This window comes from Notothenia rossii (genome assembly GCF_949606895.1).
Source record: "Notothenia rossii genome assembly, chromosome: 4".
In the NCBI taxonomy this organism is placed as follows: Eukaryota; Metazoa; Chordata; class Actinopteri; order Perciformes; family Nototheniidae; genus Notothenia; species Notothenia rossii.
In genome coordinates this window covers 79,494,470-79,513,747 of record NC_136902.1, presented here as the reverse complement: position 1 = coordinate 79,513,747, position 19,278 = coordinate 79,494,470, and the positions used below count along the sequence as shown (strand labels likewise).

General features: G+C 41.9%; 1 protein-coding gene across 2 annotated transcripts in view; it reads left to right on the top strand.

Annotated features, from left to right (window-relative positions):
• The first annotated feature begins 1,729 nt into the window (after positions 1–1,729).
• The window catches only part of mettl16 (methyltransferase 16, N6-methyladenosine), a 23,502-nt gene continuing 5,953 nt past the window's right edge, over positions 1,730–19,278 (top strand). Inside the window, exons 1-8 of one of the 2 annotated variants that reach the window (XM_079674348.1) lie at positions 1,730–1,821; positions 2,205–2,342; positions 12,330–12,517; positions 13,306–13,446; positions 13,969–14,084; positions 14,306–14,448; positions 16,665–16,734; positions 18,988–19,077. In XM_079674348.1, the coding sequence (XP_079530474.1) occupies positions 2,215–2,342; positions 12,330–12,517; positions 13,306–13,446; positions 13,969–14,084; positions 14,306–14,448; positions 16,665–16,734; positions 18,988–19,077 (876 nt within the window). In that variant the 5' untranslated portion in view covers positions 1,730–1,821; positions 2,205–2,214. Of the gene's footprint in view, positions 1,939–2,204; positions 2,343–12,329; positions 12,518–13,305; positions 13,447–13,968; positions 14,085–14,305; positions 14,449–16,664; positions 16,735–18,987; positions 19,078–19,278 lie in introns of both variants that reach the window. The other variant, XM_079674347.1, reaches the window with a different exon arrangement.

Genomic DNA, 19,278 nt, shown 5'->3' with positions numbered 1-19,278 from the left:
CGACTTGAACCAGTTTTAAGCTTTAGTGTGAGTGTTATCAATTATCTCCTAAAAACCCAACTCTTGGCAAGCAAGCTGATAAGCGATTCTCTCCAAATCTCAAACTATTGCTCTCACATTGCTGTGTACCAGCTGGCTTGAGGAGTTCAGACAGCTCTGTTTGTTGGTTTGTTGTGTGATGCTATTTGAAGGAGGTTTACGTCCTCTTCTGTAAATGCAATGGGATTGTGGCAGACTAGGATGTCCCTAAGGATAAGCTCTCTCTTTCAGGGAATATAACTCATGTCTCCCTTCGATGTGTGCCCCCTTGAGGTTTTTTTTTTCTATAAGCGTTTTTCTCTGACCTAACTTCTGAGGCAAGGATTTTGGGTGGGGAATCAGCTCATTTTGTAGTACATTGGCATGACTAATGAAGATGCCAATATGTTAAATGTTCTAGCTGAAGCCAAAAATGGAGACGTGTCAATAAAATCTGGTTTAGCTTGAGAAATCAGCCTCCTTTTGTTGTTGATAATGACTAGTCTCCTTCGGATCACGCTATGACATACCAGACCATACAATGTAAATTAAAAACGTTTTCCATTTCCTTGCTTTTACCCAAGGAAGGTGTTAAATGAAAGGTCAGGACGATGTGTGTTCTGCTTCTTTTGTAAGAATCAGAGGAAAAAGCTACAACACAGCTGCTGCTGGTGTTGTAGGCAAGTGTTGAAGAAAATCCACTTCTACCATCCGCAGGTCCAAAGCAATCCTTGTTGTGCTGTGGTCTGGTGTGAAGGACCGACAGACACCTTGTCTGCAGGTCGTCTGCTCACCTGTCCTCTGTTACCTGCCTGTGAAACAGCCGAGAGCTTCACAACAAGCTCCTCCAGTAGAGCTTGTGATGTTTTCACCACTAAGGTCTCACTCTTCACTCAGCAAACTGTTAACAATATACCTGGTTGTCATTATTGTTTGCGATATAATAAAATAATAAAATCTGCAAATGTGTCGTCTGCTTATTCTTAGTTATTATACTGAAGCTGGAGTGTATTGCTGACAACGTTGAGTTAAATGTAATGTCACCAGTATACACCATCAGCTCATTTGAAGAGGGGTATATATAGTTATGGTTAAACTTAGAAAGAAGGATTCATTGCATTGTTTTTTCCCCAAAACTAAATGGTTCAAAAGAAACTTACATTCAACATGCATAATAAAAATTGTCATGTTATAGCAAGACACAATCAAAGCTTAATAATAAAATAACGGTTAAGAAAAAATAAATTATTGGCCAAGTTTTTTTAAATGTTTATGTCCTTTTTTGAGTTTGAAGGTATGATAACTCTTTTTATGAAGAAATGTAAATAAAGCATTCCCAATTAATCTGAAAAGTTGAAGTAGTGTTATAGTATTTGAAAAAAAAACATTGCAAATATTTTTTTGTGTAAGAGGTGAGTGACTACTTCATGATCCCTATACTATGGTACGGTACGAATAAACGAATTGCAAATGTCCCCTCTGTGGGACTAATAAAGGTATTCTGATTCTGAAACAGTAAGATCAGATGTATAGGTACATAAACAAATAACAGGATAACAAAATAACAAAAATAAATAACAAAACATGTAAGGTGTCAACATAAATGATATAATATAAACGAATAACTTAACGTAACTGCATTTCTCTAAAGTTATTGCTAAAATTGTATTGTAGCTTAATCTGGAGTTGATCACATTCACTTCACACGCACGGGACGTTTGTTCATGGCGTCATGACGTAGTGAGGTGACGTCGCAAGCATCACGGAAGAGAGGCACAGAAAAGTGAACATCGTTTGGACAACGTGAGTTTACAGAGCTGTGAGATCTTCTTCCACACAGTCGTTTAGTCAAAAAAAGTCACCACCAGTCTGAAAGTAATAACAGGCTTCAACACAACACGGATAATACCACAATAAAAGGTAGGCAGGCACAAATTATAGCTACACATTAGCTTAAATGATTAGCATGCTGCTTCAAATTAGCTTCAAACGAGTTGTTTCCAACATCTCAGTCAGGAAAGACACGTCTTCATGTGTATATGTAACACCCTGTTTCAAAGGCAACCTTCATTGAATAACAAAGTTCTGTTTTTTCTCTTATCGGTCTGATTTTATATTGAATTTGCGCCTGTTGTTGCTGTTACTTCCCCCTGGCTCATGTCATGTCTCTCTCCCCCGGAAATCAGAGCTCTCATCATGGCTTTGAATAAATCCATGCACCCCCGAAACCGCTACAAAGACAAACCTCCGGACTTCGCTTACCTGGCGTCAAAATACCCAGACTTCCAGCAGCACGTGCACACCAGCCTGGCAGGCAGACCTGTGTAAGTACCTGACACCAGAAGTACTCGGTCAGATGTGTAACTTAAAGGTCCCATGACATGGCCATTTCTTCTGATCATAATTCCATTGTTGATGTCTACTAGAATGCTGCTAGCTGCTCAGTGCAGCTAGGTGCCTTCTCCTCTGCCAAAGCCCCTCTTACCTGCGGGGTTCACACAGGCTCTATTCTGGGCCCCATCCTCTTTTTACTGTACATACTGCCCCTAGGTTCAATTCTTACAAAACACAATATTCCCTTTCACTGCTACGCCGGCGATGTACAGATCTATCTGCCTCTCAAATAAAATATCAAACACTCACTACAGCAGTTGATGGACTGCTTAAAAGAGATAAAATCATGGCTGAGCAAAAACTTTTCTCAACATCAACGAGAGCAAGACTGAGGTCATCTTTTTTGGACCCCAACCTCCAGCCTCTCTGGTTGATATTCTGGGCTCTCTCAATAAACACATCCCCCCCTCTGTCATGAACCTTGGAGTTACCTTCACTAGCACTTTTAAATTCGACAAGCAGGTCAGCACCGTAGTCAAATCCTGCTTTTTAAAAATAAGACTATTGGCCAAAACCAAGTCATATTTATCTTTTAAAGACTTAGAAAGGGTTATTAATGCCTTCGTAACCTCAAGACTGGATTACTGCAACGCTCTGTATGTGGGTATGGACCAGGCCTCAATCAAACGCCTGCAGCTAGTCCAAAACGCAGCTTCACGTCTTCTGGCTGGCCACAAAAAGCGTGACCACATCACCCCAATTCTGGCCTCACTGCACTGGCTTCCAATTCGGTTCCGAATTGATTTTAAAATCCTTTTATTTGTTTTTAAAGCACTAAATGGGCTGGCTCCGGCCTATATAGCTGAACTCCTCCATCACTACACCCCAGCCAGAGCTTTAAGGTCTGCTGACCAGCTGTTGCTGGTAGTGCCCAAGACCAGGCTCAAAACCTGAGGGCACCGAGCCTTCGCAGCAGCGGGCCCTAGGCTCTGGAACACTCTGCCCCTCCATGTGAGGTCGGCCCAGACCCTAGGGGTTTTTAAATCTACTCTTAAGACACACTTCTTCTCCCTGGCCTTTTAGTCAGAGCGGAGCACGACTCTTGACTTTCCCCTGTGTTTTTTATATATCTGTTGTAATTTATTGTCTTTTATTGTGATTGTAGTAATGTGTTTTTATTACATGTACAGCACTTTGGCTCGACCAAAAATCGCTTTTAAATGTGCTTTATAAATAAAACTTGATTTGATTTGATTAGAATAGATTTACATTGTGCAATTTTCCAAACTCACATTGGTTTTCTCATACAGCATCTCTGTATAGTATGTGTATTCACTGAATTTCACTCTCTTGCCTAAACGCCTTGTTGGAGCTTCGGCCCCTTCCCCTAACTGGGTTAGCCTACTATTATGATTATGCATGTGTTTTTATCACAACTGATAAAGAACTCATTTCAAGAATGTTAAATACTGCTGCTGGATATCTTAACCAAATATTTTTATATTAGCTAATAATCAAACCGTACAAAGTCACTATTCACAAAAGCTGTAGTTTAATGTAGTGGTGGAGTAAATAGTACATTATTGGCTAAAATAGTGGAGTAGAAGCATAAAGTAGCATAAACTGAGAATACTCAGGTAGCAGGTACAAGTACCTCAAAATTGTAATTAAGTATTTTTTCTTGAGCAAATGTACATCACTGAGACTGAAGAGTGTGTGTGTGTTCAGTATTTTTAGTAGTGTGCCGTCTATCTTGTTACACGTCATCCCTGACCTCAAATCTCTCACAATTATAATCAGTTGAATGTATGGTGAAGGTGGACACTGTCAAACAGCAGCTCTGTTTATTTACTTATGTATAATGACTGTGTGTTTGTATTAGGTGTTTGTTCACAGAAGTCACTTTTATGTTCATTCTCTGGTTTAGGAGTCAGGTTTCGTTTTGGGAAAACGCATAAGGATACAATTATTTCATTTTTTAAACAGACGGTTGTGCCATAGACAAACACAATCCTCTTACAAGGGTCTGAGGTAGCTTTATGATCCCACTTGAAACTATTTTAAGTTTGTAAAGTATATTCATTATAAAAATAGGGAACATTTCCCTTTCACACTTCTGTACTTACATTGAACAAAAACTTTGGTCCAATTGGCACTGAAATGACAAAGCTTTGCTTAATCTATGAAACCGAAAATACTAAATACATAGAAGAAATAAAATAATACAACTTGTGCCTTACCAAGCGAGGTTCAATTAGTTCCACATTGGCTATTTTTATTTAACATATATATATATACAGGGGTGCACACAACTTTCTCAGTGAGGTACTCAGATGAGTACCTGGAGTCAGTGTTTGGTACTCCAACTTCCGGCTCCCCTCAAAGTTCCCATGAAGCCCTCTGTATCGCGAATGTCAGCGGGTGGGGGTGCTAGTATCGCGAATGTCAACGGGGGGGGGGGTAGTAGTAGAGTGCAGAGCTTCGTGACCACAGAGCGTGTGAACGTTGTGATCAGCTGTTTTAGCGCAGAGCTGCTGTACAGGCCGACGTTAACAGCAGCCCTGTCTGTGCACACGGAGACCAACTCCGTCGTCCGATGATCTAACCGCCTTCTGGAAAAGCTTCACATATACATCGGTACGCAAATGCGCTTTGTGACACAAGTGACGGTACGCATTTCAGATTGTTGCCGCGCATGCGTACCTGCGTACCACTTATGTGCACCCCTGTATATATACCAAAGCATACCAAACAATGATTATTCTACCGAATGTGCATCAGCATGTTGGATGTGTTTTTATTCACATACACATTTATTGAAATCAAACTTTTGTTATTATTATAGTTTTGGATTAAAATGTTCAACAATACCGTATGGCCGTATGCTCAGGTACTATTACTATTAGCCATCTTGTGTGTCTATATATTGAAGCAGTGTTAAACAGCTTTTCACCAGTATGGCAGAGCCCTGAGGATCCCGTTCAGCACGGATCATGCCCCAGCTGACTCTTTACTGCTCATTCAGCTCCTACCAACAGCAGGAGGAAAAATGATTTATGGACCCCACATTATTTTTTTCTCTCAATCCCCTGTTAGCTTTCCTTCTTTTCCTTTAGAAAGACTGCTGCAAGACAGTGACAGTTTGAAAAACACCTCCTAATTTAAAAAATACGTTGGTGTGTCAATCAAAAGCTGCTCTGTTAACGGCTTGTGTTTCACTACATGCTGAAAGCAGAAGCCTGTGTGTATGTGTAAGCATGCTGTACCCAGAAAGATGCTGCTGAGAAGTCATGAGGTAAGAACGGCCGGGCAGGGTGAAAAAGGAATAAAATGTCTTATGTGATTAGATATCTGTGTCTGTGGGAAACAAATTTAGATTAGATTAGATTAGAATCTTTAATGACCACACAGCAAAACTGGTGGAATTCGTGTTCAGTGCAGATTATTACAGCTTGTTCCACACAATAAACAGACAATAAAAAGTACAACACACAGCACAGGAAGTAGACCTGGTCTGGGTGGATGGATAAATCACATGTGTTTTTACGTCTCCCTGCAGGCGTTAGCTGAGGCCAGAGACAATATGTTGATGTGTTGTCGGTACGTCTGTTGGTCCGCGATTTCTCCTGAACGCCTGCAGGGTGGATGAACTGATTTAGATTTTGGGGCCAAAGGTCAATATGACCTCACATCCACCCTATTCTGGTGAATACCTTGAGGGACCTTCTTTACATTTGGAATAAAACGTCCTCTTCGAATCGAGGATGAACTGATTAGAATTTGGTGGTCAAATTTCAAAGTCGTCCAATATGTCTTTGGACAAGTATTAATGCCTTTAGTTCGACACATTTGCGTTTAGCAGAGGCATACAACCTAGAGGTGGTAATTGTAGTTCCTTTTGTTAATATGTCTTAAAGTACAGGTGTAAGTAAATAATGAATGATGCATTAAATCCGGTGTGTTTCCTGCTGTTGTGCGTGTTCACCTGCTTACTGAGACGTTCTTGATGTAATTAATTACATCAAGAACGTGCTTTACCTGCTGTGGCAAGATAACGTCTGCAGTTTATTGCAATAACCAGAGATCACAGTCATCAGTTTTCCTCTGATTATCAGAGGTGAAGTTAGAGAGGAAAAAAAGTGTCACATGTTGTGTTAATAATACCCTCATGCAGAAATATAACGTTGTCATATTTAAATAAAAATGCTAACGGAAGCTTTATTCTGACTGGATTTATTTCTCCAGGGGAGGTGATGCTAACATTACCAGCGCTGGTCAGTGTATTTAATCCTATATGGAAACATTAATTAACACCTTCACCCCAGTAATAATTACAGATGAAATTACAAACTGTTATTTTAGAAAACTTGCTGACACTCTTGTATTAAAAAATCTGGTCCAGTGAGACATACTTGTATTTCAAAGTACATCCCTGAGGTTCCACATTTGAGGTGCTTGTCCATTTTAATTCATTTTTAAATCAAGTCAGTATGAAATGGATAAAAAACATATTAAAAACCAAACTTTTGTTATCAGTACTGAAACTCAGGTACTACATCGCTAGTGTTAATCTAATTTTTATTTTGGTAAAAACACACCAAAATAACATTTACGGTTAATCTTGGTGAAGCTCTATATTTTTAGCTAGACATGTCATCTTGTCATTTTATAAATAAGGTTTTATTTGTATTTTTAATCTTCTCAATCGAAACAAATGTTTGTGGAAACAAAGCAGCTCTTAATGAATGTAAGCGCTGACAGTGATTGTCTGCTGCTCATCTGTCGGACTCTCCTCCCTTTTTGTTTTTTGTTTTATGAAACAGGTACCGCGTCTGCTCAGTGAGGAAATCACTTGTTATTGACTTTGTTATGTAGATGAATGTCGACATGATGTCACTGCAGCGAGTGTGAACATGTGTGTGTAAACGTGAACATGTTGGTGTGGGCCGATCCTTTGTGGTCGAGAGGAGGACAGTCAATCATCTTATGGCGGGCGGAGCATGTGCATGTGTGGGCACGCTGTAAACTCCACTGCATGTCCGTCTGTGACAGGTGTTAATTATCTGTCTGTCAGTGAGCTACGGACAGATGATAAACAATGGGCTCTGTAAGAGCTGGACAGTCAATGTTGTAATTAAGACAATCAAGCATATAGGCAACTAGACAGGAGTTAGCTGTGTCATTTCTAAACAAATACATGTGAAATGACAAAGAAATTAACATTGGTTAAAGCAGGTTGTTTGATCTACTTTAGATAAGCATTAGTCCATTTAGTGATGTGAGCATTAGTAGGTTACGTTGATTGACAGAAAATTAACAAACACTTTTGATTTATTCATCTTTGGAGTCAGTTATAAAGAACAAGACTCATAGTCCACAGCAATGCTAGCATCTACGTAAATGCTAACTTGCTGATAAGAGCTGTTTTGAATTAGAATTATTTTTTAAATTCATATCAGATTTTCATTGAGAAGATTTCACTATCCGTTCCTTTTTTCATATACACTGTCTCGCAATCAGAAAATCCTGCCGCCGGATATCTCCGCTCTGTTAGAGCTGGCGGACAAAACTCAGTATGACACGATGACATTTCCCGCTGAACCTTTCAGGCAATTTCCACTCTCTCGCCCTTTCAACACTGCATCTCCAATAAAAGCACTCTCTGGCACAAAAAAATCCTAGTAAAAATTGTAATAATAATACTGAGTTTCAAAGATATGACCACAACGACATGACTAAAAGAATCTCCTGACTGTATTATATCAAATTTACTAACAGTTTTAGTTGAGTGAGGCGTCATCACCAAGCTAACATGTACAACTAAGGCTGGTGGGAATATTATTAGTTTTGCAGGTAGTTAGTCATAACTATAGTTTTGGACTAATGAAAATGTTGATATTGGTGGCACTATATTAAAATCAGTTGATCTCCAATGTTAGTACACCGACATCCCTGCAGCCATGCAGATACCATCCCTTGAAAAATGTTTATTGGCAGTCCGTCAGATGCATATTTATGCCCAGCATCTGAACACAAGTGCTGATTCTACCTTTTTAACACTTTTTCAGTACACTTCACGATAATTCAGACATCGCCTCAGATGCCAAATTGTTCTCTTTTCCCTCTGCATGAACGGATGTCCAGGCTTTGCGTCTCCCTTCGTCTGCTACCAGCTCCGGTTAGCCGTCTGCAAAAACTTGGCTCTTCTTCCCCATCAGCATGTCATTCCATCAGTGGAGGGATTAGTGTGGTTTTGTATTTCCCAATGAATACATCTACTGGATTTTTAAGTATTTAAGCAGTGAGTTGGGGATGAAAATAATCTTGGGGAGACACTCTCAATCCTCGGGGGAGATACGTCTCCCTTAATTTAGGGATCGTCAGTGGGGAGGACTGATAGCAGTTGGCTCAGACCAGCAGGAGAGGAAATATGGGGGGGATGATTGGATTTGAAGTTAGGAACATATAAAATAAAACTGGTTGTTGGTTTTAGTTTTTGGGGGAGCTAAGAAGGGGGGGCTCAGATCAAGTAGTTAGAGGGGGGGGGGGTGGGATTAGGAGGCATGAATGGGTATTAAAAATGCAACAGCCTGGGTGACATTTAATTTGCTAGGCATATTTTTATGGGCTGAGAGACGACCCTCTGTGGATGGATTTTCACTTCCGTAATTATTGAAATGTTCAATCTTCACACCAGATCTGTGTTCAGAGATTTATTATTAATCATGTTCATGGCAATAAAGGAGAATGGATGAATAATTATGACCTCTTTTGCCTCATTTTAAAATTGATAAATGTAACCCAACAATAATCAGCAGCACTGGAGAGAGTTATAACCAGGCAGACATGTTTTACTATCTGCTGGGAGATATTTAAAGTCAGTGTAGCTTTAAATTAATGTTGTGTTTTAAGTGATGCGCTCATTCCTGCTCCTGTGAGGAATAAAAAAAAAAGAAAAAACAACTGACACGGGAGAAGAAGTTACAGCCAATCAGCACAAAATGTTTCCGAGCACACTCAGAGTGAAGTAGATGCACCTGAAGGTCACCTCGCCGTGGACACAGATTGAAACAGTGTGTGTGTGTGTTTTTATGCTGATCATGTAGCGCGGAGGTGAGAGCGAGCTGTTTCTCTCAGCAGTAACTCCTCTCCGGTCTCATGATATCATCCTCTTCAAAATGTCGTCCTCTCGGCACAAATTCATCACCTTCTTGTCACTCTGTTCATGTAAACTGGATTTTTGTGCTATAACTGAATCCTGATTTATATCTTTAACCCCCCCCTCACACATCTTATCAAAACAGTACCACATATTCAGTCTCATCACAACTTCTTCGTCCAATTTGTCCCACACCGTATCCCGTCGGCCAGGTTATGACGTAGGCACGCAGCGCTGCAGCTACATCAAAGGCGTAAACGCCGGGCACACTCACGCTGTCTGGTATCAGCCATTGCTCCAGCGTGGCCGGATTTGCGTTCTCCCCGTTCAGTAGGTGGGGTTGCCATGGAGACGTGGATTCGCAGTGCTGCTGATGGAAGTGATCGGCCTGCATTGCGCACACACACACACACACACACACACACACACACACACACACACACACACACACACACACACACACACACACACACACACACACACACACACACACACACACACACACGCGCACGCTCACTCACTCACTCACCAGGGGCTAAAAATAGAGGGCTGGACTGAGCAGCCTCGCTCTCTGAATATTGATCCTTATCTAATGATGCCTCAGAGGAGAAATAAAAAAGGCAGAATATCAGAGAGACACTGCCTTTCATTTTGGGAAAGAGTGAGTGCTGAGCTAATGAGGGGTAGTTGATATATCAGCATGGTTTCGCCTCATCTCTGGCCATTTTTTAAAAGTGCAAATGTCTTCTCTGGTTCTGACGTGTGGAGCATTCTTAAAGCCAGGTGTTTCCTCCTGGAGGTCACACTCCTCCAGCCGCTGATTAAACCGGACCATTAACTAATATGTTCATTAGTGAAGAGACACAGGGTAAGATTAATGTTAGACTCTACAGGTAAATCGCTTCTCATTTATATCCGTCTCACACCTGGAGGGTGGTTTCTCTGTGTTTTCGCTCCTATGTGGAGAGGCAGAGTAAAGTCCTATCAGCAGTGAGGGAGTTTCTCCTCTTTCTCCAATCAGTGTGTTGCTGCATTCAAATGAAATTGGGCAGGTTGATGGCAAACTACATATCATGTCAGTAAACAGCAGCAGGAGAGTACAATTAGGTGAGATCGGCAGAGAATACTGGCAACAGTAATGGTATTGCTGTCCAAAGTTTAAAGGAGCCCTTTTATCCCACAGTAACCTGAAGCAACAGAGGACAGTTATCAGTCTATACATAGACTTTTGTTTTTTATGTCATTGGATTCTGTTCATTAAATGTGCCTAGCAAGAGAGAGAAAAATGGAAATGGGAGGCCTTTCTGTGTTGTGAAGTATCACAAAAGAAGAGCTGAATACTGAGAGCACAACATTTCAGCCCTTTATGTTTAATTGATATGTGAAGAGAAAGACAAAACAAAAACAGAGGTTGGCTTTTTCTTTAGATCTCAGTTATTTCTCCATCTCTACCAGCAGTATGTGTTTTTCTCACACCAAACTGGTGAGGTGCCAGACGCTGCCATCGCCAGGTTGTGTCTAATTACATCTGCCAAGGTGTGAAAGCGCTCAGCGAAGCTTTAATTATACCTATTTCGCCCACTCGTTCTGTCTGCCGCACTCGTGCACGCCTGTGTGACAGCTGAAATCATTAAACATGTCGAGAGGAAATGAGTGGGACTGAGAACTGGGAGTAAGAAGTGTGAGGCCTCAGCAGCGGTGAAATGTGAATTTCATTGTCATTAGCAAGAGATTGTGGACGGCTGCTTATCTCCCTATTGTCCTTCATCTGCTTGCATGTGTGTGTTTTTGTGTGTGTGCAATGCAAGTAATGGGGTTCAGTGCAGAGAGCTGCTGGAGGGGGGGTTAATGAAGTGCAGTATTAAGAGCAGATTGGTAAATTACTGTTAGGCACCTCATTGAAAAAACAAGAGGATCAGCAATCCACTAAATTAAATCATCCTTGAAGGGGAAATATCATTTCATACTGCATGGGTTTTATTTGTGTTGCTATGGTCACTGTTCTTTCAGTAAAAATAACCTTAAGGTTCCCTTTAACAAGAAAACTGAGACTAACAGGTTAATTATTATTACCAAACCGGTCTCTTCAAACCAAAAGAGTATCCAATCTCCAGGGCTGGAAATGTGTTAAACTATATTTATTTGATTGACCCTTAATTCAAATTGGCATTCTTGAACTAAAATTCATCGGCAATTAAGATTCAGCCGTTTAATCCTACAGGCCCCAGAATACTGGGGACAGGAACAAACAAACTTAAATGTAAGATTAAACAAAGGCCTCTATCAATAATTGGCTTTTTTCTACAATTTTGTGAGCAACCCCGATGTGGTGTTGTTCTGCACAGGGCATGAGTCTGGAAAAGTGAAAGCAGTTGGTTACCTGCTGAGAAGCTGGAGGTGTGCAGCCTGTCTCACTAGCTGCTCCTGCCATTTTCCTTACTCAAAAAAGGCCGTAAAGGACCGCACACACATTGCATTTCTTCTGACTGCTTCAAAGTCAAGTCTTTATGCTGTAGAAAATGTTCAGTTGCATCTGCAATAATTGAAGTAATCATTTTGGTAATGTTGCTACAGACACCCAGTTGAAAATAGTTCCAATATGTAAATATTGAAAAATTACATTTCCAAGTAGCTGGACTAGAAATGATAACAAAACAGACTAGTAGTAGGCAAGTAGTTTAGATAATTTGAGGGACTACAACGCTATCATAACAAATAAATGAAGGGCCGAAACAAAACAAAAATACCCAGTTGGTTAATAAATCTAATGTTTCCTGTTACAGTGGGATTTAAATGCTCGGCCATGTTTTTTCTCCAGTGTGAACTTCAAAGAGCCGGAGGCGGTGAGAGCGCTGACTTGCACCCTGCTGAAGGAGGACTTTGGTTTGTCCATCGAGATTCCTCTGGAGCGCCTCATCCCCACCGTGCCCCTCCGCCTCAACTACATCCACTGGGTGGAGGACCTCATCGACGGCCAGAAGCAGCCGCGCAGAGGCATCGACATCGGTACCAGCACTACTCTTTGTGTCATTTTCTTCACATCTTTTAAAGTCCACTTAAACGGACAATATATTTGTCCAATTGCCAAACCCTACTAGCAAGGGTGCAGAACTGGAACATAGGAGAATGCTTTTTATTATACATTTAACATGCATCAAGCTAACGGCACAAGACAAAAGAGGTACTCAAGTAAAGGAAAGGAGAAGTCTAGTAGCTCAGCCGTCGTGTCGTGTGGAAAAAATGCAAAAAAAATGTTGAGACTTCCGGATAATTAGCTATGAGACCCCTGCTCTTGTTTATTCTGGATTCGGCTGACAGCAGCTCAGAGCGACACACAAAACGTCAGTCGGTGCTTCCAGCTGGTTCACATGAGCCCACTGTTTCCAGTGATCCCAGCACTTAGCAGCTAAAATCCCAATCCACATGTCACAGCGTGTTTGCCGTTCTGTCTGTCAGAGAAAAAACTGTCTGTCGTTGCGTGTGTGTGTGTTTGTGTGCTCTTAAGGACCTCAGGGCACTGATTGGTGACCCTGAATCTTTCTGTAAGCAGATTGAAGCTGTCTGCTCTCTGATGGATCACCACTGGGCGTTTGCTTTACTAACTGGTGCCACTTTTATTTGAGCCTGCGCTGCCTCATGCAGCTGCTGTCGTCTTTGGATGATTTAATAACAGCTTCTGGAACTGACTTTTATTGTCCATTATATTCCCTTTTTACTATTCAACTCATAACCATTTATCATCTTGATGAAGTCACACATCCTAAAGCTTCCAAACATACGTGTGTGTTCCTCAGGCACTGGTGCGTCCTGTATCTACCCCTTACTGGGAGCCACCATGAACGGCTGGTACTTTCTGGCCACGGAGGTGGACGACATCTGCTTTGACTACGCTATGAAAAACGTGGAACAGAACAGCCTGTCTGACCTCATTAAAGGTAAATGTTGTTCACTCATCCTGAAAAACTTTCTATCTCGACTCGAGACATTAAAGTAGCACATTTTAAACCAAAGTCTTTCAGTGTAGTTTTTTTATATTTTCTTAGATAATTATTCTTATAGTGTATTTAACTTTGGCTAAACTTTCCCCAATTTGGCTCAAATAACACTACATGGGATCATGTTGAATGCGAAAATGTAGAGTAACATAATAAGCACAAAAAAAGAGGCGTGTCTGCAATATCTATTTTAAGTTTTCTAACATTAGGAACCAAACACTACTGGTTATAACAAACCAAGGAATGCTTTGCAGCTGTTGTTTTTAATTGCACACTGTCTCTTAGTACGATAAAAGGCCACCGTTTTAGACTGATAACCTAATTTCTATCAATTTAATTTTGTGTGGAACAGCCTGAATTTGTACGTTGTTTAGACTTGTTTCTCCAAACTGCTATCACGATTAGCTAAAACATTACATGTAGCTAACCTAACTTACCTCATCTGTGTTTACCCTTTCCTAGTGGTCAAAGTCCCTCAGAAGACTTTACTGATGGACGCCTTGAAAGAAGAGACAGAAATAGTGTACGACTTCTGCATGTGCAACCCTCCTTTTTTTGCCAATCAGCTTGAAGCAAAGGTGAGTTTCTCCCTACCTACATTCTGGCTTAAACAGTTCTTGCAGCCCAAAACCCAGGGACATTAACAGCTACTGACTCAAAGATGTCTTCATCTCACAGTGGCACGAAATTGGAAAAGCTGCTCATGATAGTAAACACTGTTCTGTGTTTGTTGACATGATAGTAACAGTCTCTAATAGGATTCTATGTTAATCCCTGTCTGTCTTGCTGCTCTCTCCAGGGGGTAAACTCCAGGAACTCACGGCGACCTCCTCCCAGTTCAGTGAACACAGGCGGGGTGACGGAGATCATGGCGGAGGGCGGGGAACTGGAGTTTGTCAAGAGGATCATTCATGACAGCCTGCAGCTAAAGAAACGCTTGCGGTGAGACAAAGAGTCTGACTGTGACCTGCAGAATCAGACCTGAGACAAACAGGAGATGCAGGTGTTTTTGTTGTGTGTGTAAAAAGCAAATGTAAACCAGATTCATTGATCTGAATCACACACAGGGACTGCAACAATTCAGGGTTACACATATCTGAAGTGGCAGATGGATGAACAAGAGTGCTGCAGTTCGGTTCTCTTTGAAGAGCTTTGAGAGGTTTAAATGGCCGCTGAGAGGGAGACTCTAAGAGGTGAAATTTGCAGATGGGTCGCTGCACATTAATGGAGCTGTCACCCACACTTGTTTTAATGATCCTGGCACAAGCAGCCCCTGTACTGTATCCGGGAGCCCACAGGGAACAGCTGTGTTTGGGTGGGAGAGTCTCCAGCGCCCGTCACTCTACCCCCCCCCCCCCCCCCCCCTGTATAGAGGGCTGTCACCGGGGCAGCAGAGTGAGACACGGATACAGGGAGCTGCAGAGTGGGGCTATTAAAACTGATTAGACATGCCTCACCTGCTATGCCTCGTACAGGGGGAGCATTGCAAGTGTGTGTGTGTGTGTGTCACTGGAACCATGAGAGGGAGCGCTCTTAATGGTTGCCTGTTGCTCTGTGGATCTGCGTTAGTCATGTAGTGTAGACAGGAAGTGGAACCTGTCATATTTAACATCTTCGAGGCTCGGGTTGAACCAACCGGAGCCGTCTGTCACTCCCAAATACATGCTGGGACACCAGAGCCACCCTGTGTCCATGGAAACACTACCAGCTCTAGCGATTGGTCCTCTGAGACCCTCTCAGTGTCACCCCTCCCTGCCCCTCCCTCCCTCCCTCTTATTTCCACTGAAGTGTAATTACTGTCAGTTAGGGCCAAGCCACCTTAATTCCCAGACCGAGACACACTTCCAAAAACCCCGGTTAGAAATGAGGTAATACTCCTCATTTATCATGCCATTGATATGAAAATTACCATCTGTGCTCATAAGAGTGTAATCATACATGCTTCAACATGTGAATAGAGAACATGGATGCCGACGCAGCTGCACACACTCTCGAGGAGGGGAGCCGGGGCTGCTCTAGGTGTCGTCGTCTCCCCCCCCCCCCCCCCCCCCCCTACTGTGTCGAAAATTGGGGAACATCTGTGAATATTAGAGCTGTTCAATATTTCATTGTGTCAACCCAGAATGACATGTTGCTCTCCTCTCCCTTTACCCCCTCTGGGGCATATTCAACCCCCCCTAAACTGAATACAAATCATCGCCCCTTTCTCTCCATTGAGTCAAAACTGTTTTTTCATCTGCAGTCGTTTATTGAGACTGTAGCTTTGTGAAATAAGGAATACATATAGGACTGTTAAGGAGTATGGCTGTTTACAAGGGCTTGGTTTTGAACACAAGTCAGTGACTGAAACTGAGACTTGGCTTGAAAGATGATTTATAAAAATGGTTCGTAATTAGTTTATCGATTATTTTTATTATCAACTTATTATTGAAAAGAAAATGTGTTTACCTCACCTGATGCAGAGAAGGCTGTAGTACATTAATTGAGAGAAGAGGCTTGTTCTCCCTGAAAGGTGAAAACACGTGCAATAAAAGAACTTGTTGCTGCTCAGAAAAGCTTTTTGCTGTGGTCGCCCGTTTGTAAGTGACTCAGATGAATTTGATGAAAAAATGGTAAACTCAGGTCTTCTATCGTCCACATTTTGTTGATGATTTGAGTGAATAGATCGATTTAAAAGTTCACAAAACAATGATTAACACCCCTGAGTTTATATGGATATCTTTTTACTTTACATTATCACAACCATTGTGAATTTTCTGTTTTTTTTTCCTAAGCTGTGGCGATTAAATAAAAGAGATAATGAGGTTTAAATAATACCTAATAAAACTCAACAAACCCCTGACATGGTTTGTGTTTCCTTTCAATCTGACTTCCTGATGTGCTTATTTCTCTTCCATCTCCCCGGCTGGATTCTTATTGATCAGACCAACCCATCCTCTTTATTGCACAGCAGAGATTATTGATCAGGCTTCCACCGAGGGACGACTTCAAATGAGCTTTTTCTCCTCTGTGGCCCGTACACAAACATACGAATATCTTTCCCGTCTCATGTTTTACTTTTGCGTTTGTGTTGCTCTTCCGGCTCGTTTGATCTCTGCTTTGTAGTTCATGCCTCTCAGCGTCACACAGCTGCTTAATGTGGATTCTTCTTTCTGCAGGTGGTACAGCTGCATGTTGGGGAAGAAATGTAGCTTGGCACCTTTGAAAGAAGAGCTGAGGAAACAAGGGGTGAGTATCAACACAAAAATACATCTGCATCCTCTGAAGTCAATGCTCGTGCAAGAAGGTGCCACTTCTGTGCTGGTTTGATAATGTCTCGTTAAAACAATCTTAGCCTTCCCTCTCCAACCACAACACTCCTCTGGGACTTTCTATTGACGTAAGAAACAGACGGCCATCACCATCAGAGCAGCAGAAATCCAGATAAATAAAACACATCAGCTCTTTCCAAATATGCTTAGTGAGCACGGTCACAAATGAGCCTCCAAGGAGTGGATTTCTAAGCTCTGCATGACTGAATCACACGGCTCTCTGTAGATAACATGAATTAGCGTCATTAGCCCACCTAATAGCCCAGCACATGACTCCTTAACTGCTGCAGGCCGCGGGTCCTGTGCCAGTCACTGCCCTCTCATGCTCAATAAAAGAAAAAGCTCCACCTACCATCCCTCAAAGCTCCTCCAGAGGTTCTCATCAGAGTGAGTGCAGCGTTGGCTGGCGGCCAGAGAGGAGACTGCCTCTTTTTTAAAGTGTGTGTAAACAGAAACCCGGCCTAGTTAATATGCTAATGCTTTTATCACCCATTACCCCTCTTCTCTCCAGTGTCTCCTCATCCATCTCTGTGTTTTTTAATTTAGCAAATGTCTCAAATACAGAGCTCTTTGACCTCTGACCTTTGATCACAGTGACCTTCCTCCTCATATATACTTATTCAGCCCTGAGAGACACCTAAAGTGCTCTGTTAGCAGAAGGGTTTTCACACCACAAGAGTGAGTGTTTTTCACATCATGGGTCTTTATTTTCACACCCACCACAAGAGAAGTGCTCATCAAAACCGTAACTCACGGCACAAAGAAATGCATTTAAGGAGTGAAGAGTCAAAAGCTGCGTTCACACCAAAGTACTTTTCCCACTTTAGTTCCGATATCGTTCCGAAATGTCGCGTTCACACCAAAAAGATCCAGAACTAAAATGAGTTCATCAGAACCTTTTTTACCCCCTTTTCCGCCCCCCCCCCCCCTATACCTCATTCACACAGACGCAACTCCGGTTCAAGCTCCGTGCTAGAGGTTTTCAGGTTCAGAACCGGTTCTTCGGTTTAGCTCCGGCTCTTTTCACACCGCCCAGAGTCCGACTGGTGCTGCGTCATTGCTTCATTGTTTGCGTCATGACGTAACCGTTTGCGTGCCTGCTTCATAAAGCCAAACCAAACCCCTCACCAGCTGACACCAGACAACAACAACAATGGCTGATTGTGCTCCAGCTTCCTCTGTACCTCTTCGGAAGACCAGATTCCCAGTAGGTAGCTGGTCTCTTCAGTGGACCACTGCTGCTTGTTAAGTTTCTCCATCGTTGTGTACAAACTGAATAGAACGCCGGCTTTTTTGTTGTTGTTCAGGAGTTGATCTGCCCCCCGCCTCGACGTAAGCGTGACGTATGCGGTGCTTTTGCTCTATAGCCGGACAATTTTTTGGTGCTTGAAACGAACCGGATTCCAGAGCTAAAAGGCTGCTCCGCTGCGGTGTGAAGAGGAAAACCCGGTGCTTTTCAAGCTCCAGCTCCGAACCGGCCCCGAAACACCGTTGGTGTGAATGAGGTACTAGAGAGCAGGGACTTTCATGGGAGAAAAAGGTTCCTATGTCTGATTGGCTGGGCGGATTACAAACCACGCCCCGTAAAACTCCCAAAAAGTTTTGTGAAGCCGCCATTTTATAATCCTCGCATTAGCATTATTAGCATTAGCCCAGCGCATAAAGAGACTAACTTATGGCAACACAAAAGAAAACATGGGAGCGGGGAGACACTCTGTGTGCTGTGATATACAGCACCAGTCTGGTTATGTAAAAATGTTGTACTAATCATAATCTCAAAATTCAATCAAATAATTCACTATCTTTTGCTGTTTTATAAATCTAATAAAGTTTGATATTTTTATGTACAATTTCATAATTAAAACATTAAAAGTGTTTTTTTTCATGCCACTAAAAACACCTTGATTTGCAAGTCCTATTTTTGACTTTAAAGCAAGACATTTACATGGCTTTATCATATATTATTAAATTACTTGGAATACCATGACACAGCCAGAAATAGCATAGATTTATTGGTCGATTCATTTATCCATTTTGTTTGCTCTAATTTCCATAATATTCAATATTTGGCTCATTACATTGCAAACCTGCTTACTGCTTACTGTTTGTGCATCGTGAAATCAGCTGGAGTTGTTGTGCTAATCATACCTCTATCCTCTTTTGTTCTCAGGTTGCCAAAGTAACACACACAGAGTTCTGCCAGGGCCGGACGATGCGATGGGCGCTGGCCTGGAGCTTCTATGATGATGTGATTGTTCCGGTAAGTCTGAGCAGATTTTATTTCTCTGTGTGCTCTTGAAGGACTCGAGCCTCATTGCAAAATCTAGACTCAACAGAATGTTTTGTGTCACTTTGGGCGGATACAGTTATCATACCAAGAAATAGGGAGCAGCCTAAATTGCCTCTTGTGTCTTTTCTTACGACTTTTTGATAAAAACGAGAGAATTAGGTGAAGGAAGGA